The sequence below is a fragment of the Bacillus rossius genome, chromosome 6 (assembly GCF_032445375.1).
Source record: "Bacillus rossius redtenbacheri isolate Brsri chromosome 6, Brsri_v3, whole genome shotgun sequence".
Classification (NCBI taxonomy): Eukaryota; Metazoa; Arthropoda; class Insecta; order Phasmatodea; family Bacillidae; genus Bacillus; species Bacillus rossius.
The window spans coordinates 10,058,863-10,082,847 of record NC_086334.1 but is presented as its reverse complement, the minus strand read 5'-3'; the positions used below and the strand labels follow the sequence as shown (position 1 = coordinate 10,082,847).

Below are 23,985 nucleotides of genomic sequence, written 5' to 3'. Positions count from 1 at the left end.
ACGTCAGAACACTGCAAAATCTTTCGTCATGCTTAACTTGTTATTTGCGTAAACTGATAAAACCTCACGTGAGCATTGTTTCGAAGTGTCGTCTCACGGTGTCGATGTGGTCATGTTCGGATAAAGTATCGTGCAAGTGTGGGTTCTGGGACGCGGTGGTGTGTCGGGAGACAGAGAGCCGCCATTTTGGATTTCAACGGTCTTGAACTCGATCTTTAACATCTTAGAAAACTGGCCTGGGAATACGACACCTCAATTGAAAATTCCCTTTCTGAGAGAAAATTTCCCATTTTGATAGAAAAATTCCTTTTTTTTTTATACCTCCAAAAATGAAAAGATCGCAAAGCAGCTTCATTTTCCATAAAGCAATTTACATACCTTAAATTTCCCAAAAACTCATGATGCCGGTTCATCCGTGGCATCATACACCATTAAAATAAAATAAAAAATAAAAATTCTCAAAGATATACATTTAGATAAAATATTACGTCATTAACTTTAGAGTCCCCGGTTAGAACACTGAATAGTGCAAAAATTTACCTTTTTCTTACAAAAATATACTTTACCTTTAACAAACCAGCTACTAAGAAGTCAAAACATAAATGAAACATCTGAGCAGAAAATTTAAATGTGCTAAAGGTATTCCTCAAATAAGGTCCTTCCCTGATAGCGGTGTATCAAAAATATCTTAAAATCAAACTTAGCAGAGTAAGTAAATTTTAAAAGGCTAAAAGTATTAGTCGAAACCAAATAATTTAACAAAAAATATATAAATCTTCTGATACATATTTCCTTTCACGAATGGTATCTATAAACAATCGCAGTAAAATTTGGTAATTAAGCATAGCATAACTTCAAATTACATAAAATTCACAAAGAGTAAAACATATCTCTAAAATCACGTTTTATATATGTGTATACGTACATCGGTGTAGATAATAATAAAATATTTATATTTAAAAACAATTTTTTCAGGTCATAATCTGTGAACAACCAAACCAAAGCTTTAAGTACTTTCGTAAGTTTCCGTAAATTTCCAAACTTTTATTAAAAAAACTAAACTCTTTAGCTAAAGTTTACGAAATGTTGCGGTTCTTCATAAAACGCAGGGCTTTAAGTAAGTTCAAAATTAAAAAAAAATAGTGCTCGAAATTTCTCTTTCATAGCGATCAAACATAAATTTTGCTAAGACCCAGAAATTCGTAACGAAATCCACAGATTAACGGTCAAAGTTTCTCCCATTTAACCGCTTAAGTCCAGCATGCCGTACAATTAACGGCGATCAGTGCAAATTCAAACTACAGATGTGAAATAAACAGAAATAATATATATATAGTTTCTTATTTGAGCTCACGTTCTATTCGTCCTAAAAAAATTTAATACCGTGGACATGTTATGTGACGATTGTCACCATCATGTAACTTTATGTTGCCTCCCTCAACGCTCCAGCAGTGGGGTTCATTCACACCTGTGGTTAGACAACCAGCGAACTTTGACAGAACAGTCGATGGCGTTTGACCACCATGTCGCAGGAAGTCCACACAACGTGGAAGCCGAGCCCTGGTTGCCGAAGTACGATGGCCTTGGGTGAGGTGGGGGGGGGGGGGGTATAAACCCCGCCTGCAAGACGAGCAGAGGACCTTGGCTGGCTGGCAGCCTGGCGGGAAACGACGATAGTCGCCCCCTAAAAACCAGTAATGCCCAAAACCCCCAATGCGGACAAAAAGTAGATATTTTCTACTCTTCCAACTCTTCTTCCTGAGCCATCCTTCTATTCCCGTAGCCAACCCGCACGTAATTAATGCATGAAATTTTGCATCCCACATGTAAGTGCCCAGGGTTTTCCCTGTGTCTACGCAGGTTTTACCTGGGCCCACCTTATCTAGTTTTAACCTAGAATAGTCAGTGAGGGGAGTTAGTCATGGCGCCAATCGCTGCCATGGCTGGCCAATCCCCCTCCTAGCACATGATGCATGCTACCCATCCTGCATGGCTAACACCCTGCATGATTAGAGCGTATATAGGCTTCGGCCTGAGACGCACTTAGAGTCTATCCCTAACCCGGACCCCTCCCAAACACAGTTATAAATTTAGGTTAGGAAAAAAAATAATTAAAAAAAATCTCAGAGGACCAGTATGACCGCTAGTCGTAGCGAGATAGGACACGAGGTCAAACAGTTGCGACTTTGCTTGCGTCATTACTAAACTCTTGTTAACTTTGAACTACTGTCTCTCCGAGCCATCCAGAACATAATCCTGAACCCACCCCTGCAAGACCTACATGCAGTTCGTTCACTGGAAGCGTCTGTTGCTAATATAACCCGCGTCGCGTTTAGAAAAATAACAAATGAGAGATAAGATACCTTATCTCCCGACGCAGTTGAGTTTCGAGCGAGATCGATTATCTCCTGCCAGGTCCGGTTCAAACGGTTGCGTGCTTACACAGAGGCTTAAGGCACTTAGAACCAGGATGTGGAGTTATAAACTGAAGACTGGGTTCATAATTGAAAAAAAAAAAAAAAAAAAAACAGAAATAATCACAGTAGCTCGTATGCACAACATTTGAAAACCATGTTTTCGAACCCACTGATACACAACACACAGTAAAGTCGTGTGCACAGGAGGGAAATAAATATGGCACAACAACCAGCGAGAGAAAATTTGCGTTCCATTTTGGCGGGACTCAGAGAACTGTTCATATTTATCAATCATATTGTCGCAATGAATTGTCAAAATATTACAATAATCAGGTAATTCCTGTATTTAAAATAAATTAATGAAAAAAATCTTGGAAACTGTTACTAGGAATAAGCGTAAATACAACTAAATAAATAAATAAATGTTTCGTGATTATACATTTATGCTAAGAAATTACGATACCAAAATAAATTTAAAACTTCAGTTCACAAACTGCTGATCAGATGTCACGAAATAGTCTTTTTGTAGTTAATATAGTTATTTACTAACACTGCCAACAAATGTCGGGTCAACCACGAAAGTTCAATGGATAAAAATCAACAACAAAATTCCAATCGTGAACCGATTTCACACGCGTGTGCACTGGCTGACGGCTTGGTTTTGCAACGCTTGGCGACACTGCGAGGCGGGCGGCTCACGAGACGGGAGTGGATGGTCTCTGAGGCGGATGTGGCCCATTCGAAGGGGGAACGCACTCTGTTTATCCTTTATATATTAAAAGGTTTATCTTTGACAACTGACTACGCGCTGGAAGCAGAGCTTAGAAACGGATACAGATCCGTATGCTCCTCTAGTTTCGTCCCTGGCTCAAGACAACTCTTGGATGTATCCTCCCCCACTGTTATGTCTCATGAAGATAGGTTGTATCACAATACATATCTATTATGTGTCTCGCGTTTATATCGCTCTTTGTGCAGAGCAGATGGCGCCCACTGTTGCCAGATTGAAATTACCCGGCTTGTTATACCATCGTTAATTAACTATAACAAGTTATTTTGGATTAACTTTTTTTTAAAACTATAAAATAGTCTCTACTGACAGAATTATTACAGCTGTTAACATTACAAAAAAACACAATTTAATCTAAAAATTAATATAGCAAAGACGAAACTAATCGTCTCAGTCGGTCACTTTTGATAACAAGGCAATCCATTAAATTATGTGTGTTGCTCAAAGAGAGCAAATATATTTTTAAATAATATAATGAATGAAAAAATTATCGACAAAAAAGTTTGAAACAAAAATTGCGCCTTTCGGATACGTTTACTTAGAAGTAAAAAATTGAGTATGATCAGACAGTTTTCTTGATTAAATAAAATATTTTTTTTTTTAAATTATATCATTCATTTTTTTTTCAAGATAAATTTTAAAGAATTTTTTTTTCCAGATAAATTTCAATAACTTTCTGTCAATAAAGACACGTGTCTAAAACTTTTGTGGTCTGTGAGGTTATTTCAGCAAGAGAGCACATCGAAATAAGAACAGCACTACGCACACTGCAGACTAATAATGGGACTCGCTGTAGAAGTATGGCTGTCGAAGAGAGTTACAACGCTAACAAACAGCAGCGTGAGTGCTGAGCTTCTGTGTATACTAGGTAGAGGGGAAGAGAAGGAAGGGCGTGGCGCCCTGGGCTATAGATAGCGCTGGTGCGCCGCACGCCGCGCGCATGTGACGTCACCGCGCGTCAAGGTCGCGCCGCTCCGTCAAGACCGACGCCCAGCGGACGTCGGCGGTAGTCGGGCAGCGAGCGGCGACGCGAGGGGCATTCTGGGACGCCTGTGTCACGTGAGTGTACAGCTGCAGAGCGAACCTCCTCCACACGAGCTGTCCCGGCGTTCACACGTCGTTTGGCAGGTCTAGCCAGGGCCTGATTAACCCTTAGGCTAATTGATTGCAGCCTAGGGCGCGAGGATCTGGGAGGGCGCGCTGAAATCGTGTCTTCGCATGCACTATTAATCTAGCATCATTGCATCTACCCAGTAGCTGATCCAGAGGGGGGGGGGGGGTAAGGGGCTCAAGCCCCCTCAAAAAGCAATTGTTTTAGTGTTTGCCTTGATAAATCCTAGCCTCAGCTGGGTCAAGCCCCTCCCAAACCAAAATTCCTGGATCCGCCACTGCGATCTACCCTACATATTTCAACTAGACCGAGACAAAACACTAAAACTAAATGCGCTGTGAACTGAAAAAAAGGCTTGGGACTCCCTGATTTTAACAATAAATTTTAAAATTTCTTAAAAGCGCGCGTAAAACAAAACACTGACTTGTCACTCGAATCGGTCGGTGGTCGAGCGGGTTTGTGAGCTCTGGCAACAGCGCAGCTCGCCGCGCGCGATGAAACCTAACTCCTTGGTGGTTTAATAGTTAGTATTTTCACACTAGTAAACAAAGTCAAAGCTAATATACTACTTTTTAGGCCGGTAGTAACACTCACACCTGGCGGGGGCCCGTCCTCATAATTAGCCCAGGGCGGTCAAAACTCTTGATCAGTCGCTGGGTCTAGCAGCTGTTTAGTACGTACCACTGCGCAGCTTGCACGCCGCGGAGTGTACGTTCAGTCAGCAGTTGCCACTGGGCAGAATTCCCTGGAAGCAGCGAGTTATAGAGTCCGCCTCGTGTTCCACTGTTGCCAGATGTATACTGTCTGACATTAATATTAAAATTAATAATTCGTTTACTATCAATAATGTTTGATCTGTATACTATAATTATAGTTGTAAAAAGTCTGAAAAAAATATATATATCTATAATATCCAAAACACCATATTTTTACACTGGAGAAACTATTTGTAGCAGTGTGCCACTATTAATAGAAATGCATTCCATTTATGTAATATGGTCAAACAGAGTCAACAATTTTAATATTAAAGGATAAATGAATTTATGACAAAAAATATTGAAACCAATATGGTGTCTTTTATGATGACTTAAGTTTTAACAGAAATGGTTATATTTTATATTTTTCGTTAAGACTTAAGGGAAGCGACCAATCACATCAAACCGGAACCTGTCAACCGGAAGTTTATGTCTTATTATTGGACCGAGCGAGGCAGTATTTCGGGTTAGAATTCGTATATTTGTAATTTGTAATCATCATCCATTTCGAAAAATAGATATCCCATTTGTCAATAACCTATTTCAAACCTGCTTCTCCATTTCGAACAGTGGCCGACCATGTGTTTTGTGCTGTGATTGGTTAGAATTAACGACTTCTATGTCAATCATAAACTGGAAAATGTAGTTTTGACTTAATCGTGTGCTCGATGTTAAGTTATAATTCTTAAGGAAATCTATCGTAAACCCAGCTTTAGAGAATGCTCGGGGCAAAATACAACAAGAAAGAGTATTTTCAAAATTTTAATTTATTATTTTCCTTATTAAAATAAGTTTTTTAATAATTAGATAAAAAAGGTTTTCATTAAATTATGAAGTTGTGTCTTAACTTTTATGCTATTGGATGAATCTGGCAACAGAGCGTATTGAAATAAGCTAATAGCAGTTTTCGTGCATTGGAAAGAGAAAGAAAATGGTCATTAAATTGCACACTGCAATCTAAGGTCGAGACAAGCTATAGAGTTAATCTACGCAAGCTGTCGGTACGATTTAAGGTGGGTTTACGATTGAAAAACTTAACTATTTTACAATTAACATGTACGCTAACGAGCTCACGTTTAAGTAACAACACGAATATCGAGTTATGATTGGTTTTAGTAGTCGTCAAGATCATCCAATGAAAACGTGCGAGAATGCAGCCATGTTATTTAAGCTCAGTTGGTGTAGTTGTTGTTATCGTCTGTATTTTGAAGTCCATTTCGGTTGGGAATCGTTGCCTTTTGAGAATTTGTTCAACGAAACAATTTTATCCATAGTGACATTGATTATGTGCTACTTGAAACGCCATACACGTGACTGCCATTGAACCTAAAAATTACATAATCTCAGCTCGTAACCTAGAATTCTTACACAAATCATAATCACAAATATAACTTTGATACATACATATTATTTCTTGTAATGTTAATATAATCTTTTCCAAGCCACAGTAAAGATGGCTGTACAGTTAAAAAAAAATATGTATTTTTTAATTGCAAATGTAAATACATTTTTATAGACTCGTGTAAAAACAAAAAAAAAAATAACAAAAAAACATTAGAATATTCAAATTCCAAAATTATAATACCAAATAAATTATCCGACCTGAGCTTTATTTTTAAAATATTTTAATTCTTTCCTAGTATCTTATCGTTTCTTGATATCATGCTAATGATTTCGTATTTCCTACTCCTTTCGCGCTACATCATAAACTGAAACATTCTTTCCCGCCAAAAACACATTCTATTGTGCTTTGTTTGGCGTTTACAATAATTCTGAAGGAAAAATGTAAAATATAACCATTTTTATTGATTCTTTAGTCAACAAATTATTCGCACAGGACTATACAGCACAATCATATACCATTTCACTAGTACACACAGTGATATCTTAAATACAAAACTAGATGTTAATTTTAATTTTCAATCGTAAACCCATCTTTAATACTATGTACTATCCTTGGTCATTAACTAAGCTGTTTTAGCTTCTCATTATTGATAGCTATTGTGTTACACTAAATGTATCGTTTTGCAAAATAAACAGACAACAGCATAGCAGTAGGTAGCCATAATTTTTAATTGGGTAACATCGACTATTCATACTGCAAAAATGTACTATGTTAAATTGGCGAGTTATTTAAAAAAAAGTAAAGCTCATTTGAGCATGGCATCAAAGTGGTACTTACAACATTGACGCCGTTTATAAAAAAATATTTTTCCATAGTAATAAAATTTTAAGAAAATTTTCCGTACTGTGATAAATAATACGAGTAGCCTACTATCCGTGGATTGAGGCTGATGCCAAACAGTTAACAATTTATCACTGTAAGTTTCACTCCCACATCGAATAGTCTCACTATCTGTACCACTTTTTAAACATTAGATAAGTTTTATCAGAGTTTCAGGATTGAATTTTTTTACGCTTAAGATGTTCAAAGAATTTTTTTTTTAAAAAAAGTGTAGAATGTTTAGCTTTGTAAGGGTTAATTAGGATTTCGCAATAAAAATTATAACAGCAGAGTATTGAGAAAATTTAGTGCCACGGTATCTAGTAATTTGGTTCGAATTTGAAGATTTTAAAAGCTTTGAAAAATAAATTCCTGTCACTTGTAAACAACAATTTTTTTTTGTTAGTTTTAGAACCGTCATAAATTGACCTATCAACTGTGCTGATGTTCAGCTGTTACTCTGCCCGAGTTAGACGGGGAGAGGAATATGCAAGGGTGCGCATGCACCACAACACAAATGATTTGGTAAGCAGCAACTACCACAAGGCACCAAAATACAATTGCAAAACAAATGACTATTCGGGCCTCACGGAACTCTGACTGCTGACAGCACAATGTTGAGTTCGTTTAGTGATAAAACTTAAAAAAAAAAAAACCCCGAGGAATTCAAGAAACAGGCCTTAATTAATTGCAAACTACTTAATTCATCGCAAAAAAAACCAAGGTAAATATGTAAATTAGTAATCCATTCCGTAGTCCATTATGAATAATTGGAGAAAAAAATATAAGTATACATTAATTTATAGATCGTGAGAAGCTACAAATAACCCAAATCTCCATTTCATCGTCAGTCCACATCATGCAATAGTTAATAGTGTACCTACTTAAAGTTATCACATTTAAAGCAATGTACAGTGCGGTATAAAATTGATGAGTGGGTACTCGTATTTAGAATGCTAAATCGGGGCAGTGGGCACTCGGTGCTTGAAACGCAATAGACTTTGTGTGGTGTATGACTCGAGAAATAATCGTGTGACCTCTGACCAGCTCTGGAGTACAGCGGTCTGGTCGCCAGACATCTGGACGACAGGGCCTGCGTGTGCACACAGCCGCGGCAGTCCCCCACATGACTCCGTGTCTGCCGAGCTGAGAGCGCTGATGTCAGCTCGTCGCCGGTCGCGGAAGCCTTCATTTCACAGACGAGAGAGCCACACCCGAAGTTCCCCGAAGTTCATGCTCGCTTTCTTGACGTGACAACGTCTAATAAATCGATGAACGCCGGCTGCACGCACGAAAAAGTGTCCCGTTACGCACATTGTCCCGTTACGCTGTGTCCCGTTATGCTCATTGTACGTTTGCGCCGCATCGATCTCTCTTCCACTCGATTGGCCTATGCGTCCGAGGAGAAGAAAGACAGCGGCAGCACACAACTTACATCTACACGTGAACTGTTTCGTCAACTGTTAATAAAGTGAAATGAAAAGTTAATGTGGTTTTCATTGCTTATTACAACAAAAATTTCGGCAATAAAGGCTAATTATTCTTGCATTTTAAAAATCTGATTAATAGTATAATTTCAAGTATTTATTCTTTTATTATTAAAATAAAAATGATTCAATTTTATTCATAAAAGTATGCAATCATTTCATCAATGTTTTGTTATGACGTTGTCACGTTAAACTATCGTCCGTAAACCGAATTTACAGACAACCAATATTTTTTCCCGTTCTATCTCATTGTATAAACCGGCGTGGCATTAAATTTTGCGGTCGATTAGGATAGGTTAGCTACATTATAAATACTTTAAAACATTGTGGATGGTTGGTTATATTAGGTAGGCCTAAGTATAGCTACATTAAAAATACTGTAAAATAATTTTATGGTTGCTTAGCAAATAACTTTTTAATATGTAGCTATCCAGGGCTAGGAAACAGTTTACATGATTTCACAGTACCTTTAATGTAGTTATCCTAACCAAATCAACCGTCCACAATGTTTTAAAGTATTTATAATGTAGCTAACCTAACCTACAAAATAAAAAAAACCCGAAGATGAACGTTCGGGCGTTTGGCTCTCTCGTCTGTGAGAAGAAGGCTTCCCGTAAACATCCCGGCGGAGAGATGCTAAGTGACTGGGCGAGACCCCAGCATCGACTCAGACCATGACTCGGCTCTATTCTCCTGCAGCGTCACACTTCCCTCCCCCAAACACGAGCTCCTCAACTGGCGTTGTCGCTCTGAGAGGAAAGCGGCCCTGATTGGCCAAGCATTGCCGAGGGAGGGGTGAGGAAGCGGATCTCACCTGCGGGCAAAGATCAAGGTCGAGCGAGTTGTGTTGCGCAAGCGATTGCAGGCGGATGTCGCAGGGTAGCAAGATTAGTACTTCTAGTGGTAAGCAGAACCACGTAAGAGCAAAACCAACAAACTTCAGAAATGTGTTTTCAGATTATGCAGACTGTAATGATGTTTACTACACACACTCAAGCCAGTGTTCTCTTATCGCTAATTTTTTTTGGAGAGAAATCACACATGTCATAAGTACCTGTTTCAAATATGGTCTGCAATGGCGAATATTTTAACCTCCTCATGGAGTCACCTGCACCATTGCAACATGGGCCGGGAAAGTTCTAGCTGTTTATCTCAATAAGACTAATTTTTCAATCTATCGAGTAGTTTATAATTTTTTTTATGGAATCTTTGTACAAGCTTTGGGGCCAGGGCAGGTATTAACTTGATGCTTTTAACTTGTAGATTATGTTAAAATAAAACACTTGAATTTCGAGTGTTGTCACAGCTATAAATAATGTTCGTTGGGTAAACATACATATTTTTCACTTAACATACCTTTATGTCACATCCATAAACCTGCAAACTATTTTCTTTTCTAAGTATTCAAATCATAATTTATTGTTTTTTCATGTCGAAGCTTTAACTCTTAAGTCGATATATATTTTTTTTTAGTTCAACCCATATACGCAAGCTTTCCTACACGTCACAAATATGAATATATCTGCTGCCCTTGTCTCCCGAGATACCAAGCTGACGTGCGCAGAAGCAGGCGCGTTTGAGAGACTGACGAATTCACCTGTTGTACTGCCATCATGGACATGTCTCTCCCTCACCGGACCATAGAATAGCCTCTACTTTGTCTACCCAGTACTCTTTTTTCAATTACAAAACTGAACTATCCCAAATGCCGAAACAGAGTTAAAGAATTATACTGACATTGTTTTAGCATCCTCCTTTCCTTTTTTTCTTTCAGATTTCCTGACATGGAGTCGGCGGAACCGCCCAGTGGCACCAAGAGACTGCCATGGTTGACAGAAGAGTTTTTAACAGACGTACTTCGCAAAGGCGAGGATGACCCTGGGATAACAGTAGAAAAATTCTTAGAATTTACTTTGCCAAAAGGCGAAAACTATTCCAGCTTCATCCTAAAACTCACCGTCACATATCGTGACGGCAAAGGTCGCCAGTTAGAGAAGCCATTAATCATCAAGTCCATCCCCGATAATCCAATGATGCAAATGTTCTTGAAAGAAGCACACTTGTTCGACAAAGAGATCTACGCCTACCGCGAGCTGATCCCTGCTATGAAGAGTATAGCCGAGGTGCCGCTGGTTTCAGCCAAGTTCTACCCCACGGACCGCAGTGATCTGGTTATCTTGGAGGACATATCGCACCTGGGTTTCAAAATAGCCGATCGCAAGACGAGGCTGGATCTTCCGCACGCCTCCATGGCCATCAAGGCCCTGGCCAGATTCCACGGTCTGGCGTACGCAGCGGTGGACAGAGACCCTTCCCTGGTAGATCACTTTCCCGAGTCGCTGTTCTCGGACAGGTAAGCGCACACACACTATCATTCATTCTTTAGTTCAGTTCCACTTGAATCAGATGTCTCCGAAGCATTTATTGATGTGTAACATCTTAGCTCTCGGTGTACGAGTGCGACCGAAATCGCATGGAACGGAAATGTGTAACCTCACTGCTGCCATCTGTGGCGGATGGTACGAACCACAGTTCACGCAAGCAAAGGGAAACGTTATAGTATTAGCTGTTTCAAGAATTTTCAACAAGATGGGTAGTATTGTAATAAAATTCCTTGTCGAAAATCAAGTCCGAAGCTGGTGTTTACACAGTAATTTTTGAAGTCTATTTTTTAGCTTTTATCGGAGCCGTTTCATCACATGGTTTAAAATTTCGCTCTCCAAATCGAAAGATTCGATATTCCACGTAGCTGCTGCGGCAGCGAATTCTAGCGGTGGGTTCAAAAACTACGGGTGTTTCGCGTCAGTAAATGTATTTAAAAACTCAATTTACATATATTTATCACGCGCGGCGTTATTTTAAAGAATTATAAGTTTAATATTGTGTCAGAGTCTCTTGTTTTAAGTGTATTTGAAAATAAGAAAACATGATTTGCTCGTTACAGAAGTTACATGTTACACATCTCTAGCGAGTACTGAAAGTCTCGCACACATTTTTTTTAATATATCTATTTATTCTAACCACCAAGATATGGTAAGCTAAGGGTATTAGCTTCCTGTTCAAAGCCTTATTTTCTGGGTCTTATTTATATGCATTTTAAATATTATAAAATTTGTGCTACACCCTGACTTTCTTCCTTGATTTAATTATCAACATCATTACACAATTTCCTTCTAGAATAAACTATCTTCCTAGAAATATATAAGTCATTTTTATAATCGTAATGATAAAAATAAATAAAAAAATTAACGTTTCTGCTGCGAGTACATATACCTTCCCTTTATATAATATATAATTGTAATCAAAAATTGGTATTTTTATAGCCTTTATTTCACCTCACATTCTATTTTAACATCTTATTGTTTTTTTGTTATTCTTTCTCCCGTAGCATAAACTAAACTCTTTATTATATTTGAAAGATTTGTGCAATGGGAGTGCATGAACTGATGTAAGCTTTTGGACATACGCCATTGCTTAGCAATGGCGTATGTCCAAAAGCTTACATCAGTTCACTAAACTCTTTGTTTAGTCCATTCTTCATCATCATAATATCATCTTCAGATCCTATTCTTTGTGATCCATCTTCAAGGCAGGCGGTTGACGCGAGCCAACCAGGTGTTGTCGCCGACAGTGTTTGAACTCCGTCCGCAGGGCGAAGGACATGAGCTCGCTCATCTTCACGCCGATGTTCAACGCCGTGGCGGCCGCCGTGGACACGTGGCCAGGCTACGAGAGGTTCTCGGGGAAGATCCGCTCCCGCCTGGACGGCTTCATGGACAGGTTAGTGGAGCTGGTGTCCCCGGCAGAGGACGGCTTCAACGTGCTGAACCACGGCGACTTCTGGGTGAACAACATGCTGTTCCGGCGCGACGGGTCGACGGGGGAACCGGCGGAGGTGTGCGTCGTGGACCTGCAGCAGGTGCGCTACGGCTCGCCGGCGCTGGACCTGCAGTACTTCCTGGCCACGAGCCTCGCGAGGGGAGTCAGGGAGGACCACGAGGACGAGCTGCTGGCGAGCTACCACGAGGCGCTGAGGGCGACCCTGCGCGCGGCGGGGCTCGGGTCCGTGCGCTACGACCTGGAGGACCTGCGGCGCGACTACGAGGCCAAGGCGGAGTTCGGGCTCAACACCGGGGTCGCCATGGTCGGCATGACGGTGGCCGAGTCGGGCGACGTCAGCGGCATGGAGGACATGACCGAGGAGGCCCTCAGGGACGGCGCCATGGTTAACCCGATGGAGAAGATCTTCCGGGGGAAGAGGTTCCAGGAAACATTACAGGGTCTTCTGCTCTACTACGAAGGGAAAAAAGTTATCTAAAAAATACAAAATCGCATGGTTTGCTTTGTCAAGGCGCGGTTTATCATTTATTTTATTATTATTATTGTTGACAGGGGCGCAACAACTAAATTTCCAACTAAATTTCCAATATACCTTTTTATAGAGAATCATCGATCCCCCCTATTGAAGCGGGGTGTCCGGGGGTCCTCCCCCGGAAAAAATTTGTATTTCAAGGTGGAAAATGGTGCTATTTAAGCAGTTTTAATATCTAAAAAATTGATTACACAGCACTTTCTTTGCCCCCGTTTGCCCCCACTTCAAGGTTTCAGAGAAAGGGGGGGGGGCCCAAATACCCTTGCCCCCCTGTTGTTGCGCCCCTGATTGTTGTACAATTTTGGAAGTTCCACTAAAGTATACTTTACACTTGTATAAATAAGATAATTACTCGACTGGTAAAATATATAGGAGTATTTATTTAACAAATTATTTAATTGTTTTTTTTATGTTTGTTTTTTTGAAGCATTTCTTTAGCCTCTGAAAATAAAAAGTTTTGCAGTTTTTAAACAACTATTAAGTTATACCTTCAGTATTCTGTTCATGCTTACCCAATGTTTTTTTTTAGAACTGACCAACTGTTAGTTTTTTTTATTGCTTCTAGTTTAAGCCAAATATAATTTATCCTAAATATGTATTTTAGCTCTTTTTTATAGATATTATATTATGTATGTATGGAATAATACTTAAAAATAATATTCAATATTGATTGTAGAATTGTACTACTAAACAGTGTAATAAAGCGATAAACAAATATTCAATATTGATTGTAGAATTGTACTACTAAACAGTGTAATAAAGCGATAAACAATTTATAAACATCTATCATTACCATTGAAAAATACGCAGGCGAATGTCCGCCACGCATATCAGAAGTGAAAATTCACAAGATAGAAGTATGAATATATATGATCATGTGAACAAGGAGGCTATGCGAATGAAAAATTATGCTAAAATGCAAGTGCAAAAATATACACATTTGCAAGTATGAATTTTCAAATGCAAAAATATGTGCGTGTGCAATAACGATCGAGTTTCCCACACCTTCGTTACTCTCTGACGATGCCATCATCTCGACTTACCGCACCGGCTATTAATAAATTCACTTATAAAACTACCAATGTCTAATTTGGGCTTGAATATTAGAAGACAGAAAATTGGGAATTTTTTCTAAATGTTGCTTAAACTAACATAACTTAGCCACACCTCTCGTTTACATAATTTTACAAAATTTATATTGAAAATTGACCTAACCAACCTTTCAAAAGTTTTAAGTGGGCCCATAACCTGATAACTTTTGTCGGGGGTAGGAGAGTAATTTTAAAATAAGTATTTACCGTACAAAACATTTACACAGCTAGAATGAACGTCAACACAGCCATACTTTATTATTCTTCCTGTCGTTGTATGTTGCTAACGGGAATCCTTTTCACAGACGAGAGAGCCAAACGCCCAATCGTGCATTTTAAGATTTTTTTTGTTCATTGCAAATAAATATGGTGTTGATAAAAGGATACTAATGGTAAATTAGGTTAGGTTGGCTACATTTTAAATACTTTAAAACATTGTGGACGGTTGATTTGGTTAGGATATCTGCATAAATGATACGGAAAAAAAGCATGAACTTCGGGGAACTCAGGGTTTTGGCTCTCTCGGCTGTGAAAAGAAGGCTTCCCGTTGCTAACAGCAACCTCCATAGAGTACATACAACTGCATGGCACACACTAAAATTAACACTACTGCCATATGCAATGATAATGTCCAAAAAAACTGCATTAAATAAAAAAATTACTTACGTTTGTATTTTATGTTCATGGTTTGAATATTGCATACATTCTACAGCATGAACAAAGAAAATGACATCAATGAACTATATACTACTGCTAGTACTAATATACCGGCCACATTGCACACAAGTCGCATAACACGAATTACTTCCCTTCAGTAAAACTACCAACCTTGTCTTGAAAAGAGTTCGAGTGAAAAGTTGGAAGTTGTTATTCTTATGAAGAGTGGCATTTCACACGAAGTCGAGAAACGCACCGCGATCCTAGGGACAGCAATCAGTCCAGTTGCTATCCAGACTCCATTTCTGAAAAAAAAAAAAAGTTACACATTTCGATAATACTGTCTCTCGTCGTGACAAACGTGTTGTTTGTTATCGTCGTGGTGGCTGAGAGGTCAGGTCACCGTCAGTCAGGGCTGGGATTCCAGCTTCGTCACAAACGCAGTTTTCGTGAATGAACACGTCACAGATGCTCCACACTTCCCCTCCACATCATTCCGCCACTGCTTCGTCTCTCCGGCTGCTCCGGTAGCGAATTCTAGCGGCGGGTGGCGGAAGTAGGTACGTGAGCGTTTAGTGATTGATATTGAATACTGGTTCACATAATTTAAAAAAAATTATTTATTGTGTTGAGAGTGCAATAAAAAAGTGCTCGTAAGTGTATTTTCAAGTTTATTTGTATAATTGAGGTTATATTCCCGCATATATTATAATTTATTTTGGGTTATAAATTATTACATTATTAATACAAATTAATAATTTACTTTCATTATATCTATTGATTTTATTATTGATTAAAAATTATCTCAATTATTTAAAAAAAAGTGTCTTAAATCAAAAATAAGTATAACAACTAATGTGTGTAAATAGGTACACAATTCTTATTTTCTTAAGTAGCCTCTTTTCACCCGGTCAATTTTTGTTGCGTGGTTCACGCGCACCACTCGCATCATAGTTTCATAACACGCCTAAAGAAGTATAACTTAAAACAAAAGTAGGTGAGCTGGCGGAGAATGTTACTCTGCTGCTTGAAGCCTACCGGGAGCTGGAGGCTGTGGCCCTCGTAGTCGAAGACGGGCAGCGATCTCCGCTGCACCAGGTGGTCCAGGGCAAGAGGCACCGCCACAGGCAGCAGTCCGGAGAGCCACATCACCACCAGCACGAACCACATGGCGCCCAGCAGACCGACCTGCCACATGCGGGTCCTGTGCCACACTATCCTCACACAGAACACAGGACCTCCGAGAATGTAGTAAGTTCCGTATCACTGGTACACCGACTTCGTGTTCATTTTTTTGAGTAATGAGGTGCTATTGGATGGATGACATGATCCTAGCCGCATGGGAGCGAGGATTTAGTGACCACGGCCGCCAAGGACCTGAGAACCGTGGACTCAGTCTTTATGTTTTACCACTCATTTATATACCTCCCTGTGCAGGGATTTTAGCCATTAATTAAATATATTTTTAAAAAAATAGTAAAACTCTTGAGTAATAACTCTTTTCTCATAAATTTGTACTTTTCAAGGGTCTGGGTTAAACCGCTACCTTCACCTCAAGAGCGATCTGCCATCAGCTATCAGGGAAAACCAAGTCGATACTGTAGTGGTTTTATTCATTAGAAGTTTAACTGTGCAGAGTTAAAATAAGTTAGTCTGTTGAGTTTATTTCCAGTTTTTAATGTTACACAATACTTAATATTGAAACTGCTATATTTGTTTGTGAGGATGAGGAATACCTGTGGCCAGGAGAAGTGGTCGACGGGAACAGAGATGTTGTCTCCCTCGATGTCGCTGAAGGTGGCCACCACCAGCTCCGTCAGCACGGCGGCGAGGGCCACCGCGGGGAACACCCGCATCTGCAACGTGAGCGGCGCGGTCATTGTTATGTCTATACTATGCAGGGACGTCGGAACGTTTTCATGAGTTTTTTTTTTGGGGGGGGGGCCGAAAAGATGTATCACAATTACCTCAGTCCTAGAGCGGGGGGTCCGGGGGCCCTCCCCCCGAAAAAATTTGGAATTATAGATGCAAAATTGTGCTATTTAAAGAGTTTCCGAACCAAAATATTAAATATACCATTCCAAGAATTCGATGACGTAGTATGGTATTAAATACTACTCTGACAGTAGATGTAGTACAATTTAAATAAAATACCATCTAGGAATTTGCAATCATTTTACAGTATATTGACAATCATAAATTTGATTTTCTTTCTAATCAATGTGATCACCAATGCAACGTTTGTAACTACTGGTTGAGAAAAATACTACTAGGACCAAACATTTACTGTGGGAAAAGGAGGGGGGCGAAATGCTACTCTCGCCCCCCCCCCCCCCATGCACAACAGCACGGGGGCGACTCGCTCCTGCTGCCCCCCCCCCCCCTGTTCCGACGTCCCTGATACTATGACGGAACATTCTGCCCTGTGGGATCCGCGGTTAGAGCTTGCGGCTGATATTCAGGGATCCTGGGTTCCTTCATTGGTTTAGAACTGGGTTTCATACTGTTTCTTCACCTCTAAACTGCAGAAGACATCTTGCTTAGAACGCCCCCCAGTTACGCCATGTTGAAACTTCGGTGGCGATAGCTGGGGATCCAAAACAGTCTTTAGGTTAATCGGCACATTATCATCTTTATCACAATCATCATCTCATCAAGATAGAACAAATTACTGTTCCAAGTATAAACGTATAGGTAGGTATGATATAATTTACTGTGCGAATACCAAAAGATGCCATCTTGGTTTTAACAGGCTTTATTAAAAAAACTTAGACACTATTCACAGAAGAATGTACCTTAAAATAACTGGAGGTCCTTGTAGTTCCACATAGATGTTTTTTTAGCAAGATCTAAGTCAAATTTAATATTTCTGTTTCTGTGCTCCACTGTAAACAGTGTAATTATGCACATAAAAGGAAGAAGAAATTAGAAGGTGTTTTTACCGTAGACTTAATAAATGTACAATATTTAGTTAACACACATACGATGATACATTGTGGGTCCATATTCAAATCGATTGAACTAAGCACCTGTACTGTTTTGGGGTTACCTGAAATTTTACTGTCACTAGATAATTTGCATTTTCCATAAAGTTAAGGTTACAATATTTAACAGTTTATGGTAATTATCAAGTAAGCTTTTGTAAGGCCAATTAAACTCAGCTTAGTTAAACTTCGGTAACTAAGACTCGCTTAATTTTACACCTTTAATTTTAAGCTTAGTTTAAGGGTTTTCATTTCGCCAGACATTTCGCGCGTTCCACTAATCTCATGAAGTAACACACAGTGAAATGCAATTCGTTATTTAACTTTATTTAAGTGTTCTTAAGCACAGCTAAAAATCTTAATCGTTCGTGTTGCAATTGGTCCTTAAGTTCACAAAGACAAAAGCCTAAGGTTAAAATAAAGAAACCAACTTTAACAGATTTTGTGACAAATATTTATCGTTGAATAATGGAAATTTGATTTCGTTTTAGGCTGATATCACTTAAATTGTACCACAGTTTCTATTTTTAAATGCAATTATTCCCAAAATTGAATTCATTACTAAAGGCCAAAGTCTTCACAGAGAAAACTATTTATATGTAGCAGCCAGTCGCTACTAACAACATTCATTAGGTACTTTAAACTATTAACTATGCTTCAACAAAGCTACGTTTCGAAACCAAGAAGGCGTGTATTGTTTACTGCCTCTCTCCCTTAATTTACAAAGGTGAAACACATCAAAACTATGTTTCTACCATAATTCCAATCCGTATTATCCCAGATGGATTGCTGAGTGCTGGAGTACCTAAATGACCTACTTACATCAATCATAGGCTTACCACCTGGCACATCAACCGATACGCAAAACAAAAGAAGATAAAACTCACCTAACCTGCATATAGATTGTTATCTGTCTTACCAATTGAAAGAACCACATTCTTTATCAAAAACTACAACCAATGTTATCTCTCAAAAGGCTTTTACAGTCTCCAGACCAACTGTGTGTGTGTGTTGGTGAGTGTGCATATGTGCATGTAAATGCACGTTTATATATTTATGTTTAAGTGAATTCATAATCATGTTATTTTATAATATATGAATAAGGATTAAAGTTTATGTTACAGCACTTTATAAAGATCAAAAGCAGACCATTTTATAGCCATTTTAACTTCACACCAAGTAAATTCCTTCCAAAGCACGGTCTTTCAGTCGATGCCAGGATTTTGTAACAGTCCTGTGTCCAGGATAAAGTGCTAAAGGAAATGTTAAAGACGTGAACTGGAGACGACTTTCAGAAAATACATAATCGTTGGATATGATACATTTTCGCCACGATCCTCCACTGAAAGACTTCTGCAGAGTGGTTTCAGTGTTCTTTGCGCACCTGTAACTGAATTCTCATAGAACCTACAACAATCTGGACAGTGTAAAATTTTCTAGAAATCAGAAATATTTTTTTGTATTATTTTTCTTCTCTTCATAACACACTTATTTCCCAAACTATTTGTCATATTATTTGTTTTTGAAGAGAAGAATAAGAAATTAATTTCTGTAAACGTGCCTCCTATTAATATTCTTTATTTTCAAATACCATCATAAAAACTAATTCCAGATAAGTAATCTTACTTCACAAGTTTCAAAACACATATTGATGTTTTTAAACAATAATATTTTCAAGATTTTTGCTTTTTTCCCCCCTTATCAAAGGAAATGTAAAACTGAATGAATGATTTGTAACAAAACTACTTAAGTATGTAGTGCGTTTATAAACTATATTTAGAAACACTAAATAGTACACACACATATTGAAATGTTAAACATTTAATCTAAATGTTTCCCTATCAAATTAATTTTTTGAAAGCAGAGGTCTTGAAATTTTCAAAATCGGTTATAGATTTTAAGTAAGAGCTTGTTAAAACTCAAATTGTGTGTTTTATGTTCAACAAATGTATAACCTTTATGAATAAATTACCTTCACCTATATCTCCAACAAATGACTATTATCGGCTCCACTAGTAGCTGGCGACGCAGGGACTGTGGTCGCAGCTTCTCAGCCTGGCAGGCGGGTCACACTCTACGGACACCGCTCCACTATGCTCGCTCTCCGCTGGTAGCTGGCGACGCAGGGACTGTGGTCGCAGCTTCTCAGCCTGGCAGGCGGGTCACACTCTACGGACACCGCTCCACTATGCTCGCTCTCCGCTGGTAGCTGGCGACGCAGGGACTGTGGTGGCAGCTTCTCAGCCTGGCAGGCGGGTCACACTCTACGGACACCGCTCCACTATGCTCGCTCTCCGCTGGTAGCTGGCGACGCAGGGACTGTGGTCGCAGCTTCTCAGCCTGGCAGGCGGGTCCCACTCTACGGACACCGCTCCACTATGCTCGCTCTCCGCTGGTAGCTGGCGACGCAGGGACTGTGGTGGCAGCTTCTCAGCCTGGCAGGCGGGTCACACTCTACGGACACCGCTCCACTATGCTCGCTCTCCGCTGGTAGCTGGCGACGCAGGGACTGTGGTGGCAGCTTCTCAGCCTGGCAGGCGGGTCACACTCTACGGACACCGCTCCACTATGCTCGCTCTCCGCTGGTAGCTGGCGACGCAGGGACTGGGGTCGCAGCTTCTCAGCCTGGCAGGCGGGTCACACTCTACGGACACCGCTCCACTATGCTCGCTCTCCGCTGGTAGCTGGCGACGCAGGGACTGTGGTCGTAGCTTCTCAGCCTGGCAGGCGGGTCACACTCTACGGACACCGCTCCACTATGCTCGCTCTCCGCTGGTAGCTGGCGACGCAGGGACTGTGGTGGCAGATTCTCAGCCTGGCAGGCGGGTCACACTCTACGGACACCGCTCCACTATGCTCGCTCTCCGCTGGTAGCTGGCGACGCAGGGACTGGGGTCGCAGCTTCTCAGCCTGGCAGGCGGGTCACACTCTACGGACACCGCTCCACTATGCTCGCTCTCCGCTGGTAGCTGGCGACGCAGGGACTGTGGTCGTAGCTTCTCAGCTTGGCAGGCGGGTCACACTCTACGGACACCGCTCCACTATGCTCGCTCTCCGCTGGTAGCTGGCGACGCAGGGACTGTGGTCGCAGCTTCTCAGCCTGGCAGGCGGGTCACACTCTACGGACACCGCTCCACTATGCTCGCTCTCCGCTGGTAGCTGGCGACGCAGGGACTGTGGTCGTAGCTTCTCAGCTTGGCAGGCGGGTCACACTCTACGGACACCGCTCCACTATGCTCGCTCTCCGCTGGTAGCTGGCGACACAGGGACTGTGGTCGTAGCTTCTCAGCCTGGCAGGCGGGTCCCACTCTACTGATACCGCTCCACTATGCTCGCTCTCCGCTGGTAGCTGGCGACGCAGGGACTGTGGTCGTAGCTTCTCAGCCTGGCAGGCGGGTCACACTCTACGGACACCGCTCCACTATGCTCGCTCTCCGCTGGTAGCTGGCGACGCAGGGACTGGGGTCGCAGCTTCTCAGCCTGGCAGGCGGGTCACACTCTACGGACACCGCTCCACTATGCTCGCTCTCCGCTGGTAGCTGGCGACGCAGGGACTGTGGTCGCAGCTTCTCAGCCTGGCAGGCGGGTCACACTCTACGGACACCGCTCCACTATGCTCGCTCTCCGCTGGTAGCTGGCGACGCAGGGACTGGGGTCGCAGCTTCTCAGCCTGGCAGGCGGGTCACACTCTACGGACACCGCTCCACTATGCTCGCTCTCCGCTGGTAGCTGGCGACGCAGGGACTGTGGTCGTAGCTTCTCAGCCTGGCAGGCGGGTCACACTCTACGGACACCGCTCCACTATGCTCGCTCTCCGCTGGTAGCTGGCGACGCAGGGACTGTGGTGGCAGATTCTCAGCCTGGCAGGCGGGTCACACTCTACGGACACCGCTCCACTATGCTCGCTCTCCGCTGGTAGCTGGCGACGCAGGGACTGGGGTCGCAGCTTCTCAGCCTGGCAGGCGGGTCACACTCTACGGACACCGCTCCACTATGCTCGCTCTCCGCTGGTAGCTGGCGACGCAGGGACTGTGGTCGTAGCTTCTCAGCCTGGCAGGCGGGTCACACTCTACGGACACCGCTCCACTATGCTCGCTCTCCGCTGGTAGCTGGCGACGCAGGGACTGTGGTGGCAGCTTCTCAGCCTGGCAGGCGGGTCACACTCTACGGACACCGCTCCACTATGCTCGCTCTCCGCTGGTAGCTGGCGACGCAGGGACTGTGGTCGTAGCTTCTCAGCTTGGCAGGCGGGTCACACTCTACGGACACCGCTCCACTATGCTCGCTCTCCGCTGGTAGCTGGCGACGCAGGGACTGTGGTCGCAGCTTCTCAGCCTGGCAGGCGGGTCACACTCTACGGACACCGCTCCACTATGCTCGCTCTCCGCTGGTAGCTGGCGACGCAGGGACTGTGGTCGTAGCTTCTCAGCTTGGCAGGCGGGTCACACTCTACGGACACCGCTCCACTATGCTCGCTCTCCGCTGGTAGCTGGCGACACAGGGACTGTGGTCGTAGCTTCTCAGCCTGGCAGGCGGGTCCCACTCTACTGATACCGCTCCACTATGCTCGCTCTCCGCTGGTAGCTGGCGACGCAGGGACTGTGGTCGTAGCTTCTCAGCCTGGCAGGCGGGTCACACTCTACGGACACCGCTCCACTATGCTCGCTCTCCGCTGGTAGCTGGCGACGCAGGGACTTGGGTCGCAGCTTCTCAGCCTGGCAGGCGGGTCACACTCTACGGACACCGCTCCACTATGCTCGCTCTCCGCTGGTAGCTGGCGACGCAGGGACTGTGGTGGCAGCTTCTCAGCCTGGCAGGCGGGTCACACTCTACGGACACCGCTCCACTATGCTCGCTCTCCGCTGGTAGCTGGCGACGCAGGGACTGTGGTCGTAGCTTCTCAGCTTGGCAGGCGGGTCACACTCTACGGACACCGCTCCACTATGCTCGCTCACCGCTGGTAGCTGGCGACGCAGGGACTGTGGTCGTAGCTTCTCAGCCTGGCAGGCGGGTCCCACTCTACTGATACCGCTCCACTATGCTCGCTCTCCGCTGGTAGCTGGCGACGCAGGGACTGTGGTCGTAGCTTCTCAGCCTGGCAGGCGGGTCCCACTCTACTGATACCGCTCCACTATGCTCGCTCTCTGCTAGTAGCTGGCGACGCAGGGACTGTGGTCGCAGCTTCTCAGCCTGGCAGGCGGGTCACACTCTACGGACACCGCTCCACTATGCTCGCTCTCCGCTGGTAGCTGGCGACGCAGGGACTGTGGTCGTAGCTTCTCAGCTTGGCAGGCGGGTCACACTCTACGGACACCGCTCCACTATGCTCGCTCTCCGCTGGTAGCTGGCGACGCAGGGACTGTGGTCGTAGCTTCTCAGCCTGGCAGGCGGGTCCCACTCTACTGATACCGCTCCACTATGCTCGCTCTCCGCTGGTAGCTGGCGACGCAGGGACTGTGGTCGTAGCTTCTCAGCCTGGCAGGCGGGTCCCACTCTACTGATACCTTTCCACTATGCTCGCTCTCCGCTGGTAGCTGGCGACGCAGGGACTGTGGTCGCAGCTTCTCAGCCTGGCAGGCGGGTCACACTCTACGGACACCGCTCCACTATGCTCGCTCTCCGCTGGTAGCTGGCGACGCAGGGACTGTGGTCGTAGCTTCTCAGCTTGGCAGGCGGGTCACACTCTACGGACACCGCTCCACTATGCTCGCTCTCCGCTGGTAGCTGGCGACGTAGGGACTGTGGTCGTAGCTTCTCAGCCTGTCAGGCGGGTCACACTCTACTGACACCGCTCCACTATGCTCGCTCTCCGCTGGTAGCTGGCGACGCAGGGACTGTGGTCGTAGCTTCTCAGCTTAGCAGGCGGGTCACACTCTACTGACACCGCTCCACTATGCTCGCTCTCCGCTGGTAGCTGGCGACGCAGGGACTGTGGTCGTAGCTTCTCAGCCTGGCAGGCGGGTCACACTCTACTGATACCGCTCCACTATGCTCGCTCTCCGCTGGTAGCTGGCGACGCAGGGACTGTGGTCGCAGCTTCTCAGCTTGGCAGGCGGGTCACACTCTACGGACACCGCTCCACTATGCTCGCTCTCCG

General features: G+C 43.0%; 1 protein-coding gene across 1 annotated transcript; it reads left to right on the top strand.

Annotated features, from left to right (window-relative positions):
- The first annotated feature begins 4,164 nt into the window (after positions 1-4,164).
- Positions 4,165-13,936, top strand: LOC134532594 (uncharacterized). The gene is made up of 3 exons (XM_063369159.1): positions 4,165-4,266; positions 10,559-11,137; positions 12,436-13,936. The coding sequence occupies exons 2-3, from the start codon at positions 10,569-10,571 to the stop codon at positions 13,100-13,102; spliced, it is 1,236 nt and encodes a 411-aa protein (XP_063225229.1). The 5' UTR covers positions 4,165-4,266; positions 10,559-10,568; the 3' UTR covers positions 13,103-13,936.
- The last annotated feature ends 10,049 nt before the right edge of the window (positions 13,937-23,985 follow it).

Bases quoted from the DNA above. Each gene is read 5' to 3' on its own strand.
- LOC134532594 (XM_063369159.1), top strand. From the start codon at position 10,569: ATGGAGTCGGCGGAACCGCCCAGTGGCACCAAGAGACTGCCATGGTTG. The intron at 11,138-12,435 runs GTAAGCGCACAC...CTCCGTCCGCAG, and splicing joins GAGTCGCTGTTCTCGGACAG to GGCGAAGGACATGAGCTCGC.